At 38.4% G+C, this 21,938-nt stretch overlaps 1 protein-coding gene across 1 annotated transcript in view; it reads left to right on the top strand.

The window, feature by feature from the left end:
- The window catches only part of LOC116900613 (solute carrier organic anion transporter family member 6A1-like), a 70,529-nt gene that overhangs the window by 23,112 nt on the left and 25,479 nt on the right, over nt 1–21,938 (top strand). The window contains 4 exon segments of the mRNA XM_032902332.1: nt 741–856; nt 4,680–4,786; nt 13,999–14,143; nt 20,747–20,942. Coding sequence (XP_032758223.1) covers nt 741–856; nt 4,680–4,786; nt 13,999–14,143; nt 20,747–20,942 — 564 coding nt within the window.

Raw genomic sequence — 21,938 nt, 5'->3', positions numbered from 1 at the left:
TTAAAGGAGTGAAGCATTCACATTTTGATCATCCTTCTTGAGTTTCATTTGTTCTAGGCATCTAGGGTAATTCAAGCATTTAGGCTAATATCCACTTATCAATGAGTGCATACCATGTGTGTTTTTCTGTGATTGGGTTACCTCACTCAGGATGATATTTTCCAGTTCCATCCATTTGCCTATGAATTTCATAAAGTCATTGTTTTTGATAGCTGAGTAGTATTCCATTGTGTAGATGTACCACATTTTCTGTATCCATTCCTCTGTTGACGGTCATCTGGGTTCTTTCCATCTTCTGGCTATTATAAATAAGGCTGCGATGAACATAGAGGGGGAGGGGGAGGGGTTAGGGGGATGTTGGCCTGGAAACCGGGAAAGGGAATAGCAATTGAAATGAAATGTAAATAAGAAATACCCAATTTAATAAAGATGGAGAAAAAGTGTTCAATACACCCCTAGGGAAAAAATAAAGAAAATATAAAATAGGAACAAGCAGGAACATCTGGTACATGAGTCATGTCACTGGAAAGGGAAGCGGGAAAAGGAGGCTCTGATAGGAGCAAAGCCAATCCAAAACATTGAATACTAGTAACCAGCTCTTATCAGCGAAGCTCCCAAATTAATAGTGAACAAATTACAAATGAATGCAAATTAACAGAAATTCTCCTGTTCTCAAAACTAACTATGATTTCTTTTATATGTGCCCCTAATTGAAATTTCCTACTTTTTCTCCATTCAAGGGTAAATGACAACTTTCTTTGGTGGCAGTTCAATTGGTTTCTTGGTTTTTTCAGTGCCACTCTACTTGCATGGTTCACAGTTTTCCCATTTTTATGTTTTCCACACAGATTACCTGGTGAGTAAAAAAATATAAATAATTTGTTATAACAATTCATACCCTCAACTTCAATTTTCAAAGCACAGACAAACTACATCTCTTTAATAGGCTTCACCTAATTGCATTGCTCTGTAAAAGAAAAGTACTGTTCAAGTTTCCTTTGTTTTTTCCAAATTAAGCAATATCTCATCCTAATACTATATTTATGTACTATAGCTTCATTAGCATATATTTGTATGACCCAATATTTTTGTTAGTATACAATTTTATTTAAAGTGTGAAACTTTTTTTAAGAAAGTATACTCAAATTTATTTTTTGAGTGGAAAAATCAGAATTTTCTAGAGGAATAGAGCTTATAGAATGAAATTTTATGTTTAGAAAGGGGATTTATTGGAAGGACTTATAGTCTATGGTCCAGCTAATCCAAAAATGGCTACCTTGAATAGAGTTTTCCAGTCCACGAGGTTGAATGTGTTGGCTTGTGTTTAGTATGAATTGGAACCCTCAAGTAGGAAGTTCAAATTAGGGTGAAGAAATGGACTTACTAGCAGGTGCAAGAGAAATCAGGTAAAAAGCAAAAGCGGCCAGGGAGATGTCTGAACATTCATTTACGAAAGAAGTACACATGGAAATGAACGGTGAGAAAGTAGAATATACCAGACATCTGGGACACAGCTGAAACAGTTCTGAAAACGAGAGCTCATTATTAACAGGACCTATGTTATTAAAAACTCAAGAGTTGGTTTGTAAAAAGTACAAAAGGAAAATAAATATTTGAAAAATGATCAACATCCTTTCCCATAAAGAAAAGGCAAATTAAATCTGCATCGAAGCTCCATGTCAATATGGTAATCAAGAGAATAGTGCAAATGACTGTGTGGGGAAATAGAAACCTTTATTCTCTGCTGGTGGCCATATAAACATATACAGTTATATATAAACTCTGGAGGCTTCGCAAAGCATTCTGAAAATAAGGGGCTAGAGAGATGTCTTATCAGCTAAAAATGTCTACAACTTTTGCACAGGACATGAGTTTGGTCATAATGGCCTGCAACTCTACACTCCACAGGCAATGCTTACACACACACACACACACATACACACACACACACACACACACACACACACCATAATTAAAAATCCTCTTTAAAAGCTTAAAACAAAATTACCATATGACCTAGTTGTACCACTCTCCCATATGTATGCCTATAAAATGAATTATTTATCTGAGCTAGTATCTAATAATGAGATAGAGACCAAGATTAATTTCCAAGGTTCCCTTGATATCTTAATTCCCTATGCTTATCTGACTACCTCCCAGAAAACATCCCTGTAATACTTGTACTTATGGCCTTCCATTCTCCAGCTGAATTCTATGAACTCTTTCTTGGTTCTTCCATATGGCAAATCTGAACCCCCCACCACCCCCTCTCCTCCTCCTGGCTGCTGGAAGTCAGTAGTCTGTTCTCTCTTCTGTCCATCCATTGAGTGAGAGAAAACCATGGTAAAAATTCTTTACACAAACTTGAGACAAGATACTTTTGAAGAAGCATAACAATGCTGTGTCCATATTGAAACAAGTCATGAAGGCAGAGAAATAAGCATTTGAATAATACAAGGACAACTACTACAGAGTGCCCCAAAAGGCTATGTCTACATATACCTGGTGGATTCTATCACAGAAATACCTTAATTTACTGCATCACTATTTACAATAACTAGAAAATAGATCCAATCTAGAAGTTCATAAATAGTTTAATGGGAAAAAGAATGTGTGGTACCTATGTGTTGGAAGCATGAAGGCTCGGGTACCCATAGGTCTCCAGGGATAGCAAGGATGTAAAGCATGTAGGACTGACCTCTTAAAGAAATGGGCATAACCCATTTTCCACCCGCGAAGTTGGGAACTGGAGGTTATTAGTAGCCTGATGATCTGTGTTATCTGTTGGGCCAGGCTATATATCAAACTCCTACAACCAGGACTGGAGGTGTCTAATACATTAAGTGACTAATATTAGCCAGGGCCTCCCCAAAGCTCCATAATGAGGATCTGAGATACCTAATAGTCTAAATGACTTTCACATTATCCACATAGCCAGAGCTTCTTGACATTCCAAAAATCAAAAATCAATCCACATAGCTAAGAGCTTCTCAAAGCTCCAAAAACCAGGACCAGAGGTAGGAAATAACCCAAATGGACTCCATACTATCCATAGGACTGAAACCAGGCCAGACTCTTCTGTAGGCCCTTAAGCTAATACAGGTGGCCTATCTCCAGAACCCATCTTCTTGGGAGAAAGGATATGTACTCCGAGATGGATTGGATACAATTAGTGTCCTCTTGTGCATAAGGGATCATGTTATACCAGGAAACTTTATTTTTTTCAAATTATATTGTGTTTAAATGTGTTGGCAATAAACTGCTAGACATCAGACTCCCCAAGGTTGAATCAAGTTGACCAAGTCAATTTGAACTGTTGGCATTTTCACTTTTCTGTGGTTTGTTTCTTTGCCTGACAAGCTTAGAAATCCCTAGACCTATCATTCAGATAAAAATAAAAATTCAACCATAAACATTTTAATAAAACTGATAAAACTAGAAATTTAAGTCAAATCAGCAAAACTCTAAAATTTTCAAATACCAACTTTTTTATCCATATGTACAATGCCAATTTAAAAGTATGTATGTCTGTATCACGGGTGTGCCTGTGCATGTGTGCATGTGTGTGTTTGTGTGTTCATGTGTAGGGTGGAGGTAGGGCTTATGGTGTGGCAGGACTAGAAAGATAATCATGTGAGTGTCTAAAGAGAGCTTAAGGAAGCTGGATGTGCAATAAAGAAATACAGATATTACATAAGCAAAACATGAGAGTTACAGGAGATAGAAATCAAATGAAAGAGGTGATGGTGCATGGGAGAGAGAAAGGGAAAAGGAACAAGAAAAGACTTTAATGACATATATGCGTGAAAATGAAGGTACAAATAGAGTACTCTATATACTAACCAAACATGTTTAAAAGTAAACGTTTAACACCTTCAGCAAACTGAGAAATGCTAATGGAAACTGTTTTGAGATTCCATCTCCCGCCATTCAAAATACCTATCATTAACGAGACATATGTTACCATCAAGTGAAATCTTCATTAGTGTTCCTGCACTAACACCATCCATAATATAACAGCAGCCTAGAAACCCAACAACAAATGATGGGACATGAAGGGAAAACAGGGGCTTCGTGGGAACAAAAGATAAAGGGGCTGGGAGAGGTCACCGAATAAAGGCATGTTAAGTAAGAAAAGGTGTAATAATTAATATTACATATGGGGATGAAAATACTATAGTTACATTCACTACTAATATTAGTACTATTACCTAATTACTATTTACTATTACAAAAAGTTCTCATTTGGCAGTGCCCTTTATTAGACAAAATATTGTGTGACATAAGAAAGGTTTTTATTTGTGGGGGGAAACCTCCACATTCTAAGGCTGTGTCATGTTGAATGTGGCCATGGGATTCTACATTAAATTAGAGCTATTTAATTCATCCATAGGCACCACTGAAAATTAAGGAAACCACTTCCAATAGTTAAGAGAAGGCCAGAGCAGTTGACTTCAGAATTGGGCAGTGCAGATGTGAGGAATTACATGATCATTTGCCTTTTGCGAAGCACTCTGTAGAAGAATTTGCATTCTAAAACACAGATTGGTTTTGGTTTGTTTAAAAATAACCCTCTTTCCATGAATAACTGAGGCTACTCTAATGTGTACAATCACGTGATATGTATTTTCTCACTGACTTCAACATAATCACAAGACTGTTTTCTTTGTAACCTCTAGGTTCAAGCAAGCTAAGAGTATGGAAGGAAAACGAACCTTTCTTTTACAAGAAGTATAAAGATTTAAAGTACGGATATAGTTTTCAGGATCTGCTTCGTGCTCTTCAGGTACAGCAAAATATTTTTTTATTTAAAATATTATACATTTTATTTAAAATATTATAAAGTATTTTACAAATCAGCTAGGTTGTCCTGCTTAATCTTCACATAGAGCCAAGCAAATAACAAAATGTGTTCCTAAATTTGGGTGAAAGTTTTGGGGTCTCCTACTGGATTATGCGTTTTTGTTTGTAGTGGACAGAATGAACGCCCCGATTCGGTGCTCCTACAGAACTATCTGGTGCTGGTAATGAGTGATGCCACAGCTACGAGTTTGATTTGTTTTCATTTTCTTAATTGATTTTCTATAATTTATTCTCCTTGAAGAAATAAATGTGGCATTTAACAAGATGGTGCGAATTGGAAGAACCTGTGTTAATACATCCTCCCGAACAAACCCACCAATCACAATATTGAAATACAAAAGCCCTTGTTTCTGTGGATGAGAAAACATGCCTCCTGAAGTGACAGACTCCAGGGTGCAGAGGGACTAATGCTCCAGTCCTACTTTCAATTTTCATTTTGGCACATAGATGTCACAGTCATAATTTCCACATGGGGATTTCTATTGATTGTTAGTGATTTTTACACCCTGAATAGAACTTTCAAAAGTCTTCAAAAATAACACCGATTGAATTTTTCTAACTCACTTTAGAATTGTATCTCTCTTCCCAATTTCCAACTATTTTCACTTGCCTGAAGATATTTGTTATTTGTTCATTGCTTATTATTGTTCTACTCAAAATGTCCCATTTCTTTTAAAAAGGATTATTTTAAAATTAAAATATAATATGGCTCTCCCCCATTTCCATTTCTTCTCTCCTTCCCTTTCCACGTACGCCTATCCCTGCTTCTCTCTGTCAACTGTAGAGAAAGAACTCCAGGCAGTTAAGGATCATAAAGAGCAAGAGAAACAACCTTCACTAGGGAAAAGGCCCCATCCACTTTAAAATATTTACCACCCATGTGTGTTTCCTCTTTAGAGAACTCTCAGTATCTTTCAGTAGATGGTTTGTTATTTGTTTAGTTTGTTTCTTTAGCTGTAGTTTGTCTTTTTGTATATTCTAGTCATCTACCGCACATAAATCAAGGAAAAACTTTCTTCCATTAAGTAGGCTACCTGTTCATTCTATTAATGGTTTCCTCTGAAGAAACGAAGTGTTTTGACCTCGTATGATTCCATACTTTCCTTGTTTACATTGTTTCTCAAATTGCTGATATCATTTTCAGAAATAATCTTTAGTGTACTCCCAACTTTATCCTCTAGTTGTTTCGGGGTTTCAAGTTGAATACTGGGTTCCTTGATCCATTTGGAATTGTACAAAGTGAAAGTAAGATCAACTTTCATTCTTTTATTTTAATTTTATTTTATCATTACTATTCTTTAATCTTTTTTCACAGTCCAGTTTCCATCCCTCTCCCAGTCTGCCGTCTGACAGCTCCCCATCCCACTTTCCCTCCCCCATCTCCAAGAGACTGTCCCCAAACCCCTACCTCCACCCCACCAGGCCTGCCCACTCCCTGGGGCCTCAAGTCTCTCAAGGGTTAGGTGCATCTTCTCTCACTGAGGCCAGACCAGGTAGTCCTCTGCTGAATAAGTGTCAGGGGCCTCACATCAGCTGGTGCATGCTGCCTGGTTGGTGAATTCGTGTACGAGAGATCTTGGGGTCCAGGTTAGTTGAGAGTGATGTCCAGTTTTCCCAGCATCTTTCAACAAAGAGGCTATCTTCTCCATTCTGTATTTTCAGGTCTCTTTGTCAAAGCTCAAGTGACTGTAATTGCATGGAGTAATATGTGGATCTTCTATTCCATTGATCAACTAGTCTTTTTTTTTCTGCCAGTCATATACTATTTTTATTATTATGGCTTTATATTATAACCTGATATCATCTTGTGCCTCTAGTACTATTCTTATTGTACAAGATGGTTTTCACCACTATCTTGGTTTTTCTTACTTTCGTGTGAATGCAAGGATTTTTTTTTAATCTCTGTGAAAAACTGAGTTGTCATTCTTATTTGTATTCATGGTCCCCCTTGCAGAGTTCTTCTCATATCCCCCTTCCTTGGGGCATCAAATCTCTAGAGGACTAGGCACACCTTCTCCCACTGAGACCAGACAATGTAGTTCTCTGCTACATATGCACCCAGAGATTCAGACCAGCAGGTGTATGTTCTTTGGTTGGTGGCTTAGTCTCTGCAGGCTCTCGGGGATCCAGGTTAGTTGACACTGTTGGTCTTCCTATCCAGTTGTCACCCACTTCAGTTCCTTCAGTCCTTCTCCTAACTCTTCCATAGGGATCCCCAACCTCAGTCCAAAGCTTGGCTCTGGGTATCTGCATCTGTATCAGTATCTGCTGGCAAAGGCTCTCAAAGGATAGCTGTACTAGGCTTCTGTTGGCAAGCATAACATAGTATCTGTAATAGTGTCAGGGCTTGTTGTCTGCTCCTGGGATGGATCACAGGTTGGATTGGTTACTGGTTGGGAATTCATTCAGCCTCTGCACTTTTTTTTGGTCTGTGCATTTCTTTTAGACAGGAATAATTTTGGTCTGAAACTTTTGAAGGTAGATTGGTATCCCTATCCCTCAACTGGGGGTCCTGTGTAATTACTGCAGTTGACGTTGTTATAGTTGGATTGAGGTGGCTTTGTCAAAGTACATGTGAATTAGTTGAATTCTTTCAGAGGTAAGTGATATGTTATATAAGATTTATTTTTACCTACAACTGTCCTTCAAATTTTCTTTATTAATTCATGAATCCTTAGAAGGAAGTGATTAAATGTCAGTAAGACTTTAATCTTAATTTTGTTTTAAAGTTAAACTGCATTGCTTAGGACACCCTTGAATATTTACCCTTTCTCAAGACTCAGAGAAAGAGTAGAGTCTCAGGTATTCAGGACCACAGCTACTCTACTTAATATTATTTCTATACAAATGTTACATGCACATATTTTAACAATGCAGGAGTTAGACAAGCTTAAGTACTTTATATTGTGAAATGTTAAACTGACTGTTAACAATACTTTGTAAAGTTTCAGAATGGGCATTTTAAATTTTACATTATTTAATTTGAAAAAAATTATTTTATTTACATTCCAAATGTTGCCTACATTTTTCAGTAACCCTTTTAAGAGTTCTTCAACCTATTCCCCTTCCTGTTTGTCACTGAGAAGGTACCCCTCACCCCCACCCATCCATCCCCCCCTCACCCATGCACAAAACCCTACTTCAATGCCCTCCTCCCTCCACCCCGAGTCTCCCTCCCTGGGGCATCAAGGCTCTACAGGATCAGGTACATGAGGACAGACAAGGCAATTCTCTGTTATATATGTGCCCAGGACTTGGAACAGCACATGTATGCAATTTACATGGTGGCTTAATCTCTAGGAGCTCCCAGGGATCCGGGTTAGTAGACACTGTTAGTCTTCTGAGAGGGTTGCAATCCCCTTCTATTCCTTCAAGCATTCCCCTATCTCTTCCATAGGAGTCCATGGTTTCAGTCCAGTAGGTGATTGTAAGTATCTGCATCTGTCTTAGTTGCTGGTAGAGCATTTCAGAGGACATCCATGCTAAGTCACTGTCTGCAAACAAACCATGGCATCGATAACAATTTCGGAGTTTGGTGCCCACCCACGGGATGGAGCCCAAGTTGGGCCAGTCACTGGATGACCTTTTCTTTAATCTCTGTTCCATTTTTGTCCCTCCATTTCTTTTAGATAGGAACAATTTTGGGTCAAACTTTTTGAAGGTAGTTTGGTGACCCTACCCCTTTACTGGGAGCCTTGTCTCTCTGCTGAAGATGGTTCCTTCAGGTTCCATCTCCACACTGCTGGGCATCTTGACTAAGGTAATCACCATTGAGTGATAGCTTCTCACATCCTAGGTCTCTGGGACTTTCTAGAGGTCCCACCCCCTGACAGACAGACAGACAGACAGACAGACACACACACACACACACACACACGCACCTGTCTGAATATTTCCATTTACTCTCCTAGCCTTCTGAGCTCCTCTCCTGTCTCCCCCTGCCCTATAACTGCTCTTGCTCACCATTTCCCCCACTTCCATTCTCTTACCCAGGTACCTTCTTCCCTTTACCTCCCTGGGATTATTTCATTCCCGACTCTAGCAGGATTGAGGAATCCTCACTTGTGCCTTCCTTCTCCTTAAACTTCTTAAGGTCTGTGGGTTCCATTATGGGAATTGTCTACTTTCTGGCTAATATGCATTTATGTCCTCTTGGGGCTGGGATACATCACTCAGGATGATATTCTTTAGTTCCATCCACTTGCCTGTAAAAATTCATGATGTCCTCATCTTAATAGATGAATAGAATTCCATTGTGTAAATGAACTACAATTTCTATATCCATTATTGTGTTTAGGGACATCTGGGTTGTTTCTAGCTTCTGGCTAGTACAAATAAGGCTGCTCTGAACATAGTGGAACACGTACCCCTGTGATATGGTGGAGCCTCTTCTGACAATGTTCTCAGGAGTGATACAGCTGGGTTTTCAGGTAGAACTACCTCCAATTAACTTCAGATACACTCATTTCTTTTGTATGAAGATTATTTTTCTTTGTGAGTGCTATAGCTCAAAGAGTTTATTGTGCCCTAAAGTTCAGTCTGGTAAGAAGGGCTTATCTTTTAGAAAAAACATTAGAATACTTTGGGAATTCTACTTTGGGAATGCCTTAGGTCATTAAGCATGTATCCTGAATGGGACTGTGAAAGTCTCACCCATTAATTTCTGTCTTTTTATATAAAAAGAGAGGAAAGAAAGAAAGTGGTACCAGAATATAAATTTCAAAGCTGTCCTTGTAGGGCATACTCTGTCCAGGTAACCATTCCTCCCTACAAAAGATGGCAAATTCCACCCAAACAGCATGATTAGCTAAGCAACTCAGTGAGCTTGTGGGGGAATTTTATATGTAGACTAGCATCGTTCTCACATGGCTCAGAAGCATCTCATCGTAGTTTTAATAGTCAAGTCTACAATGGCTAAGTATCTTTCACATTTCATGTATCACTTCTCAGTTATTTATATTTCTTCTTTTGAGGCATACTCAGAACATATATCCACTTTCAAACTGTGTTACCTTTTGAAATTTCTCTGGAACCTTACCTGTTTTGTCTATTAATCCTTAGAAAGAAAAATATGAGGCAAGAATTTTCTCCCATTCAAAGGTTGTATCTTCATTCCAGTGGTTTTTTCTTTGTTTGTTTTCAGTTCAATGCTTTATTTACTAAAGTCCAGGTCAATCAAACTATAAGTAATAAATCAAGACTTATGAATGACATCTAAACAAAATATATATGCAGATATAATTTGTAAAACATGATTTCATAATTTGTAAAATATGAAATCTTATGAACTGCATCTTTAAAGGCAACTCTGTGATCCTCTCTCATGCTGCGTATGGAAACAGAAAATTAATAATACGTAATTTTGAACCCTCCATTAGGGTTGTTTTCTTTTGTCCACAGAAGCCTCTTGATTTCTTTAAGTGATCTTATTTTTCTGCACTGCTTCTGTTTTCTGTGTCTTTGGAATCCTGGCTCACACGGAGACAGTGTAGACTTTACGTTCCATCTTGACAGATTTATACTTTCCAGTTGTACGTTTACATTTCAATCACTATTGAGTTGGATTTTCCTACAGAGGGGAAGATGGAGCCAATTTACAATCATCTGCAAGTGGACATTCATGTGTATATAGAAGGACCTGTCTCTTCTTCACTGTGCACTTTTTGACCCTTTCTTTTTCTTTTTTTCTCTTTTTTTTTTTGCCATCTTTATTAACTTGAGTATTTCTTATTTACATTTCAAATGTTATTCCCCTTCCCGGTTTCCAGGCCACCATTCCCCTAGCCCCTCCCCCTCTCCATCTATATGGGTGTTCCCCTCCCCATCCCCCCATTACAGCGCCTCCCCCAACAGTCACATTTACTGGGGGTTCAGTCTTGGCAGGACCAAGGGGCTTCCTTCCACTGGTGCTCTTACTAGGATATTCATTGCTACCTATGAGGTTGGAGCCCAGGGTCAGTCCATGTATAGTCTTTGGGAGTGGCTAGTCCCTGGAAGCTCTGGTCTTTTTTTGCCCTTTATAAAAAAACAATCATCTGGCTATCGATGGCTGAACCCGCAGAGCTCTATCTTTGGCTCAGTGTCATCTGTGTCTTCTCCCTCTGTCATGCGTCTTCATCTACTGTGTCTCCATAGTATGCCTTGATATCAAGTATACTGGCACCTCTAGCTCTGTTGTGTTACAGATTAATCCAACTTATTGGCATCTGTTCATGTACCTTGTAGATTTCAATATTGTTTTTGACAGTTAAGAAATAACATGGTTGAAGTTGCATTGAACATATTCATCAATTTTACCTTTTCCAGCATTAATTCTTTCTATCATTATCATCTAGGACATTTTCATTTTGTTTGTGTGTGTTTACCTCAATGTTTTCATTGATGTTTCACCATAGAGGTGCTTTGATTCCAAGGTTAAACTTATTAAAATGTTCTAATATTGTTTGAGTATTGACTTTAGGGTTTCTTTTTTGTATACAAGTGAATTTAAACATTAAACAGTGATAATTTGACCCTGTGCCTTCCTAGTTTTATACCTTTTGTGTAAGCTTAAAATTGAATTTTACATTAAAATGTAATCATAAAATTCTGTGTAAATCAGAAATTCATTTAAGAATGATTTACAAAAATTTCATGAGGAAAATTGAACTCAACATATCTATAGTAATGAAGACAGGTAAACTAGCAGATGCAATGCTAAGTAATGAAATGGCTATGTCTCTGTATGGGATACTTTGTCCAATAAGCTATAAATTTAACCCAAAATAATTAACCATACGGCATGGATTTCATATTTTAAAGAATAACAAATTAGTCTAAAATGTTTATAAAAATGGAGGAAAAAACTTGATCTAGTAAAATTAAGATATTCTAAAGGACCAGGGTATCAAGAACAGTATAACATTTTATCTGCATCTAAATGAACCAAATTTAGCAATTTGTTATATGTCTGTATATATGTCTGTACACACATACACACACATATGTATATGTATATATATATATATAGAGAGAGAGAGAGAGATGTATATATGCACACACAGAAAGATATTATATGAGTATTTGTAGTATGATATAAGCAATGAAATCTACCCACTGAAGCATCACTGAATCTCCAAGATGCACATTTATATTTAAAACCATGGAAACACAAAAGAAATATTTTCTATCTTGTGTTTGTGTGGCAAAATTTTCAAGACCTGCCCATATTAGCAAATGTTGTCAAGTGTTTCTCTCTATGTAGACTATGCCAGTTAGCTATTCCTGCATGACAAAACTTAGTAGCATAACACCAGACAGTTTTACTCACCAAACCAAACTTGGCATGAGGCTTATTTCTCCCAGCTGTTCCTGTGGCTGATTGACAAGTGCTCACAGTGTGAAGGATGGAAATATCTCATGGCTTGGTTTTTGGCTTTATTATTAGTGTGTTTACATGCTAGGTTTTAGAATACTCAGATGTAGCATTTCTGGCAATGCTAAGGCCATCTGATGCTCAATACTGATGGAATTGTAAGGTCTGCCAAATCCAAAATACTGTTCTGATGAATCTTAAGAGTATATCCATTTCATCAATTAAACTGGGCTCTCAAATATTGAAGCGTTGTAATTTAAAGATAAAATCAGGAAGGAAATCTGGACAAAAAGAAATCAAATAAACTGTCCATAAACCCTGGCTTAGAGTTTTCATTACTGGGAAAAGCACTATGACCAAGGCAACTTTTATGAAAAACAGCATTTAATTGGGGCCGGCTTACAAAGCTTCAGACATCCAGTCCATTATCATTAAGGCAGGAAGCATGGCAATGTCCAAGCAGACATGGTGCTAAATATAGAGATGATTCTGGCTAGAATGAGACTGGCATCTTCAGGGACATAGAAGGAGGCTCTCTTCTGCAATGGGTGAAGCCTGAGCATAGGAGGAGACCTCCAATGCCCAAACACTTCATCAATACCAGCTACATCTCCTCACTGTGCCACTCCTTATGGGCCAAGCATATTCAAACTACCACAATCTCCAATATCCAAAAATCCCTTCCAAATGTACACAATTCTGAAGATACTTTCATATAGATCAAAAGAACACAATAAGGGGTTTTATTGTAACCACATTTGTGACAATGGGGAGTTGAAGAGGACCTAAGTATTTAATCCATTAAGAACTAATTAATATGTGACATGATGCAAAATTACACAGCACTTACCAGGTGGGTTGGGTAAATGCAAAATATGAGTGTATCTAATAAGGCACTGAGAAATACTTTCAACAATCTTCTAACAGATCTAGGGGTGGGAGGTCAAGGGGACATCCAGAAAGTACCAGAGATCCTAGAGGTGGGACAATCTCAGGACACATTGGGGGTAACCATAGTCAAAATGCCCCACACTTGGAAGAAGGAACTCAGAGTCCACCTCCAGTAGATAATCCCTCAAGTAGAGGGGCAGTATTAGTGACCTATAGTCAAATTTTCTAACCCAGAACTGGTCCTGTCTAAAAAGAATTGCAGAAACAAAAATAGAGAAGAGACTGAAGGAAAGGCAGTCCAGTGACCACTCAAACCTGGGATCCATCTCAGGAGGTTGTGTCAAGGCCTGACACTATTACTGATGCTATGATGTTCTTACAGACGGGAGCCTGGCATGGTTCTCCTCTGAGAAGTCCTACCAGTAACTGACTGCGACATAGGCAGATACTTACACCCAATCATTGGATTGAAGTCCCGGAGAATTTGGAGAAGGATTGAAGAAGATAAAAGGGAGAGTGAGCCCTTAGAAAGAACAGCAGACTCAACCAACCCAGACCCCAGGGAGCTCCCAGAGACTGAGCCATGAGCAAGGAGCATACACCAGCTAATCTGAGGCTCCTTGCACACATATGTAGCAGGGATCTGCCTGGTCTGGCCACAAAGGGGGAAATGACTAGAATGTAAATAAATATGTTAAAAATAAAAAAAGCTGTTTGCTGCAGAAAAACAAAACTACAAGTCTCATATGAAACGTGTTTATTAGAAAACTGTAGAGCTTTGCTTGCATAACTATATGTTCTCTGTTTAGACTATAGGAAGCCAGTTCTGCAGATTGATCATTAGTATGTGATGAAATAAAATCATTGTGATGTGACCTGTTCTGTTTCAGTATCTGGTTAAGAACCCACTGCTGATGTGCTACTCAATGTGCAAAGCCACAGAGTCCTTGGCTTTGATCGGAGCTTCAGAATTTTTGCCAAAATATTTAGAAAATCAATTCTTGTTATCACCCTCAAGTGCTGCTCTGCTCACAGGTAGGATTTTCTTGTTGCTGTGCTGATTTCAAAATATTTATGATATGTATATTTAAGGGTGATATGTGTGTTAAGTATTAGGTCACATAAGGAGAGGACACTGTGATTGTGAATGTATGTGAATGCCACTTCCTGAAACTAAAATCATAAGTTAAATAGTCTCTGTTCCAAGGCAAAGTTACAATAATTATCTATGGTGGTTTACAGTACAAAGAAATATATATGCAAAATGTTTAGAACAAAGAGAAGTCTGCTTCAATATTTGGCATGTACATAAGACTTAGGAGGATAGGAAGAACATTTACCTATTATCTATATTTGAAGTATATAATATAGAAATAGGTGAAACTTTGGGAAGAATTTTCAACATATATTAATTAACTGAAGGTTTCCTTAAATTTGAGACTCACAAATGTTTAAAGAATGAGGATGTGAAAGAGTATATACTCTGGTTGAGTGAACATCAACCAGAGTAAATGCTATTATCCCTCTACTAATTTTAAGAACAATACCATTTCAAGCAAAGGACATACTTTGTAAAAGATCTAATACTATAGGAATTAGTAAGTAATACATAAAATCCTAAGTGGACCTGCCTCAATAGCATTGCTTTAAAATATATAAAAACTAAGATCACAGAAAATAAGTGACCCTCTTAAGAACAGTTTCTTCTCTGCCTTGCCCTTTCTTTCAATGGATAGTATTCTTCACATCTCAGATTCTAAAGTAAAAGAAATGCATTTAAAGGTCTTACAAGTATATTATGGAAGTATTATTATTTATATGATTAGTCCAATAGCATCATACAGCATTAGAAATATTTTCATTAATTTTTACACTTTTTATTCTTTATGGGGTTTTTTGTATATATATGGGTATGGTTGTTCAAAAACACACATGGGAGCCAGCATACAACTTGTGGGAGTTCATTCTTTCTTTCTACCATGTGGGTCCAAGGATTGGGGGCAAACATCTTTAGTTGTTGAGTCATCTTGAGAGTGCCCAAATTATACTGTTTGTTTGTTGTTTTCTTTTTGCTTTATTTAACCAATTTGTAAGGCTTTCACCTAATTTTGTTTGTTGAGATGGGGTGAGATATAGCAGAAACAGATTGTGAACTTGACCTTGGTCTATAGCTGAAGCTGGTCTTGTAGTCTTTCTCCTCCTATTTTTAGGTGTGCTTTGCCATACCCAGTTTAGTTCGTTTTGATTCCGTTTATAAAGATTTTCATGTTCAAGTTTTGTATTATTTTGCTGAGTTGTTTTATCTTGAAATACCTTACTTAACTCACTCATACTGTTCATCTGTTATATGTTGCTCATGTAATTTTGAATTTATTTACAAAAGTGCTCTGAAATACAATGTATCATAGGTTCTTTGTGAACATAGTTTCAAGATAAAATTTGCATTGTAAGGAAAGAGTAAATCAGAATTTCTCCAAGTCTCAAAAGAGGGCTTTAGAAGAAGGAAGACCAAAGTGTAGATGCTTCAATCCTACATAGAAAAGGGAATAAAACAATCACACGTGATAGAGGAAGGGAGGGAATTGGGAGGGAGAGAGAAGGGGGAGGGAAAAGGGAGGAGGGGGCAGGATCAGGTATTGGAAAGGACAGAAGTACTAGTGCGAGGAAATTGAATAGAAACATGTAACAGTGGGGGATCAGGAACTGGGGTAGCTACTACAAAGTCCCAGACACCAGGGAAGCAAGAGGCTCCCAGGACCCAGTGGTGATGACTTTAGCTGAAATACCCAACAAAGGGAAGATTGAACCTGTAGACACCACCTGCAGTACATAGGCATGGCCCTCATTTGAGGGAAGGGGCCACCCAAGAATCTCAAAACTTTTAACCCAGAAATGTTCCTGTCCAAAGGAAAGACAGAGACAAAAATTTGGAAGAGAGACTGAAGGAAAGGCCATCCAGAGACCACCCCACCTAGAGATCTAGCTCATCTGCAGACACCAAACCCTCACACAATTGCTGACACAAAAAAGTGTTTACTGACAAGAGTCTGATACAGTTGTTTCCTGAGAGTTTCTACCAGCATCAGACCAATACAGATGCAGATACTCACAGTAAACCAACAGACTGAGACTGGGGACCCCAAAGGGAGAGCTAGGACTGAAGGAGCTGAAGGGGTTTGCAAGCCCATAGGAAGAATGATATCAACTAACTGGACCACCCAGAGCTCCCAGGGACTAAACTGCCAACCAAAAAGTATATATGCAGGGAGCCATGGCTCCAGATACACATGTAGCAGAGGATGGCCTATCTAACAACAATGGGAGGGGAGACCTTTGGAGACCTTAATGCCTCAGTACAAGGGGTTGCTAGAGCAGTAAGGCAGGAGTGGGTGAGGAGGTGAAGGCGCACCCTCACAGAGGCAAAGGGGGAGGGAGAAACTGGGGATGAGATGGGGACATTGTGGAGGGGTAACCAGGAAGGGGGCTATCATTTGAAATGTAAACTAATAAAATGATTAATGAAAAAAAGAAAGAAAAAAGAAAGGGTGGGCTAACTGGCACTTTAAGCAGATGAACAGGCACCCTAAGTTGTGGTATGCATGCTCGATGGAGACTGCTGCTGAAGAGAGGGCACTCTTAGGAATTGTGGACCTCTAAAGACATTGTTGGTGTTAACTCTTATTTGAAAGTGATTCGTGTGTTGGTTGCTGGGCTCGTGATTTGAAGGGTCTACAGACAGACTGAAGGTCTACAGACAGACTGAAGGTACTTCATGTTGAAGGGTCACAGTTTGAAGCACGGCTTTTATTGTGTCACAGTTCATCACCAGACTTACAAGTCACATGCAGTCTGCCCTGCTGCGTCTTTGACTATTGTAGAATATACATGTAGAATATACATATACAATATACAAATCCCCAGAAATTATAATGCACGAGGGCAGTAACTGTCCAAGGTACACAAGGTCTTGGCTCTGACCCTCAGTTCTTGTGGGACTGAGGACAGAAGTAAATTTTAAAATAATAAAAATGGATTTTAAGAGAAAAAAAATTGCACAGACTCTGTCACAGCCTCTCAGGGGACAGCTAGACCAAGCTCCTGTCAGCAAGCTCTTCTTGGCATCAGCAATAGTGTCTGGGTTTGGTGTCTGCAGATGGGATGGATCCTTATGTAGGTGGTCCCTGGATGGCCTTTCCTTCGGTCTCTGTTCCAGTTTTTGTCCCTGCATTCTCTTTTGAAAGGAGCAACTCTGGATTAATATTTTTGAGATGGGTGGGTGGCCCCATTCAGAGCCTAACCATACAGATGCAAATACACACAGCCAACCATTAGACTAAGTGTCGGGACCCCAATGGAGGAGTTAGGGGAAGGACTGAAGGAGCTGAAGGTGTTAGCAGCCCCACAGGAAGAACAACAATATCAACCAATCAGAAACCCCAGAGCTCCCAGGGACTAAATAACCAACCAAAGAGTACACATGGAGGGACCCATGGCTTCAGCTACATATGTAGCAGAGGATGGCCTGATCTGGCATCAATGTGAGGGAAGCACCTTTTTCTGTGAAGGCTAGCTAACCCAGCATAGGGAAATGCCAGGGTGGTGAGGTGGGAGGAGGTATGTGGATGGGGAAGCACCCTCATAGAAGAAGCAGGGGGAGAGGGGAGGGGATAGAGAGTTTAACTGGGAGGGGGGATAATATTTGAAATGTAAATAAATAAAATAAACCAATAAAATTTTAAAAAAGAAATTGAAAGACTAGAGCTTGTCACATAGTGGTGGGACACTTGCCTAGAACACATGAAAAATGCCCAGAATTTAAAAAATACAAGAAGAAAGGAGGAAAACTTAAAGTGATAAAAATATAGGTAAAAACAAGAAAGTGGAAATGAAACAGGGAAGAGAGGAAAATTCAATTAAAATGAAAATAAAGTAAGAAAAAGATCAAGCAATAAAATTGCAAGAAGGATGACTAAAATGCAGATGCTCCCAGTCCTTAAAAGGGGAAAAAATATACATAGGAGGGGATATTGAAGCAAAGTTTAGAGCAGCAACCGAAGGAATGGCCATTCAGAGCCTGACCCACATGTGCCCCACATATATATACAGCCACCAAAACTAGATGAGATTGATTAAGCTAAAAAGTGCATGCTGAAAAGGACCGGATATAGATCTCTCCAGAGAAATACAACGAGAGCATCTCCAATACAAAGGCAAATGTTAGCAGCAAACCACTGAACTGAAAACAGGACCCCCTTTGGGGGAATCAGAGAAAGGACTGAAAGAGCTGAAGGAGCTTGCAACAATCACAATCAACTAGAGCTTCCAGGGACTAAACCACTACTGAAAAACTATACATGGACTGAGCCAGGGCTCCAACTACATACATAGCAGAGAAGAGCCTTGTTGAGGCACCAGTGGAAGGGGAAGCCCTTGGTCCTGCCAAAGTTGAATAACCAGTGCATGAGAATATGGGGGGGTGTGGTAAGGGGGGTGGATTGGGCTAGGGGTAGGGGGTGGGAGCTTATGGACAGGAAACTGGGAAGGGGAATAACATTTGAAATGTAAGTAAAGAAATATATCTAATAAAATAAAATAAGGTAAGATACAATTAGAGAAAGGGGAAAAGTAACTTTAAACATCATTCTAGCTAAGATTTCTCTGGATCTTCTTGATCTGAAATTTCACAATGAATAGGGTGAGAACAGTAGAATCAATTTTCAGATCACTCTTAACCTTCTCAGTTGTCATCAAGCCAGTCAGAACAGAAGCCAGCCATGCCCAGCATCTAATGAAGTCAGGGTATGTAGACTGTTCTAAGAGTGCGCACTGTCAGGAGTCTGTCTGCAATCCCTTGTACCTGGATCTTGATGGTAGAGCAGTGAGCCATGTCCAGCCACATGAGCATAGGGAGAATACATGTTACTTTAGATTTACCTTCACTTAGGAAGTTTTAATCTGTACAACGGACATGTAGACAATGTTGATGCAACAGGGGAGCTCTTCTTACTAAACACGAAATTTGGGCAGACTATGGACTGTGCTCACCAGCACACATTTGCTCTGAAGGCTTTTAAGGCTTTTAGCATTTTGGCAGCCTGAGATACAGGAACCATCCAAGACATGGGGCATGCCTGGTACACCTCTCACAGTGTACATGAGTGTACACCTCTCCCGTCATGTTGTGTCTGAGACACTCACCCAAATTATCGCTGTCTCACTCTCTGGGATGGCTGCCTCCCCAGCTTGCACTGATGTGTCCATGGAAGTCTGAGATTCCCCCGAGGAGTCTGAGAGAGTGCCAGGATCTCTAGCTTGAGAATGACTGAGTCCCTGACGGTAGGACCTCCTGCCAGGCACCTTTATACTGAGTTTCCACGGATCTTCCTGTTGTATCTTTTCTGAAGCTCGCTTTCATCCTCTACACCTGGTATGTGTTCAGGCCTTGAGTCTTCAGGATGTGCAGTCAGTGCCAAGTCCTGCCTCCTCTGTGACTTTCCTGCCTCGAAACAGGAAGTCCACTCCTCTACCAAACTTTTGTATTCCTGGAGCCAGAATATTCGCTTACCTTGCTCTGTCATTCTCCCTAGTCTGTGCAATGTGCTAGGTTTTATTTCCTGTGCAGACAACTTCCAGTTCTCACCCACTCTTTCTACCATGACAAGTTCCAAGTCTATTACTTTGTTTCCTATTCATGGAAGAGGAATCAATTGCTGAGTGTTCCTGTACCACCACCTTGAACCTGAACTTGAATTTTTTTTTTTATCAATTATATGTTTTATCATTCACTCTTCTTGTTTGGTCTTCTTTTTCAACCAGCTCCTTTATTTCTTCCATATTTGGTTTGTTTGTGTGTTGTTTGTGTTTGTTTTGTTTTTCTTTTTTTTATTTCTATGGATCATTTCATTTGTGTGTATTCAAATCCTCACTACACTTAATCTGTTGTTTGTGTTGCTATTGGCATTGTGTTTTATACCTGTCACATGCACACGAACAGTGGTCTACATTTAGTTGACCGTGCTATTGTGTGATTTTTTTCTTCTATTTTTCTCTTCTTCCTTTTCTATTTTTCCCCCATATTCTTCTTGTGATTTTCTCTTTATAAATATCTGTGATTAAGAAGTCAATCCATATCTTATATTAGGTACTATGGAGGCTCACATTGTCATCAGACTGTTCATGTGGAACATCTATGAGATATCTGAGGGAGATAGTTGTTGCAATTCCTATCCACAGGACGGTTTGAGGGAGCCTGTTATTTTATTAAAGTTTTTTGCAATAAGCCATACATTTAAACTTCTAAATAATAATATCTTTCAATAACACAGTTCCTAAATACTATGTCCTGTGAACTAAGTTTCTAGCTTCTATCAGATACCCAGTAATAGTAGAGCGAAGTATCACGATCACTACCAGAATCCTAGGTCCAGGACCTTCATCCGTTTGCACAAGATTGTGTATATATTAGATTTATTAAAATACAACATTCTCTAGTTTTGGGGTTTGGGTTAGTTTTTTTCTTTGTTTGTTTTCTTTATTTGTTTGAAACTATGTATTTGAGTAAAGGAAATGACATTTATAGCTAATTTTTTGATATTCTCCACAGGTATGTTTAACAGTATTTTCTTTTCCCTTTCTTAGGAATTATTTTAATTCCAGGAGGTGCAATCGGCAATTTTCTGGGAGGTTTCATTGTTTCCAAGATGAAAATGTCTTGTAAAACCCAAATGAGATTTATAACGGTAACATCTGTTATATCACTTCTGCTTTTTGTGTTAAACGCTTTTGTGAAGTGTGAAAGAGTGAAATTTGCTGGAATCAATAGCGATTATGAAGGGTAAATATAAGTTTGCATACTAGATTTTGAAATCATAACTGAAGGCACATTTTTCAGATTAGTGATCCAGTAATCTTATATATCTATATAACTCAGAATTAATAAACATGAAAATAAAGTATAATATATAGTTTACTTTTCATATCAAAGGTACACATCTCATAGAGAAATAGTATATTTATCATGCATTCAATAATGATTCATGAGCAAAACTAGAACTTTGAGTTAGAGTATGGAATAAGTCCAAGATGTTACTAGAATATGTGTAATGTGATCTGACCTTGTGTTCTTGAAATGATCTATCTTCTTATGCACATCAAAAAATATTTAAAGCATATTTGAACATCCACATGGACATTTTCGATTAAATATCCAAAGTTCAAAGGGCTTGGCATGAGTTAATATTAAGTATACTATAATATAAATAACACTTAAATCCAAGATTAAGTAAGCAAAATGCTAAAAGAGAATAATAGCACTTTGAACTACAACGGGATGGCATAGGGCAAACTACTATCGAGTAAATGCTCTGGAGTTGTCCAAAGGGATGCAAAACATGACTACAGCTTCACCCCTTTAACAAATCCATCCCTGGGACTCAGAGGAAGGTGATGAATCTGTAGATATAGTAATAATAGATATATTTATAACTGAATAATGGTAAGTTTATAAAAACATACAAATTAAAAGCCTTTTCTGTGTAAAAATTTTTGTCAGTCTGGTGCAATGAGTATAAAATGCAATGGAAAAATGCTTGAAAAATGAAAATTTAGAGAGCCTGGAGCTGGATAATTAATGACATGGCAACTGAAAAATCACTAAATCACAAAAATACTAAAACTTAATTGCTTCTTCACCCCAGCAAGAAATGAATTGAAAAAGCATCCAATTTCTATTAATTTGTTTGCCAATTAAAGAATAAGATGCCCAAATAAGTTGTCCAAATATCCAAAGTGAACAAAACATTTATGAATAAAGTAAAATATTACTCATTTA

This window comes from Rattus rattus, chromosome 5, assembly GCF_011064425.1.
Source record: "Rattus rattus isolate New Zealand chromosome 5, Rrattus_CSIRO_v1, whole genome shotgun sequence".
Lineage (NCBI taxonomy): Eukaryota > Metazoa > Chordata > Mammalia > Rodentia > Muridae > Rattus > Rattus rattus.
The sequence above is the reverse complement of the archived record's forward strand: the minus strand, read 5'-3'. Positions and strand labels throughout refer to the sequence as shown.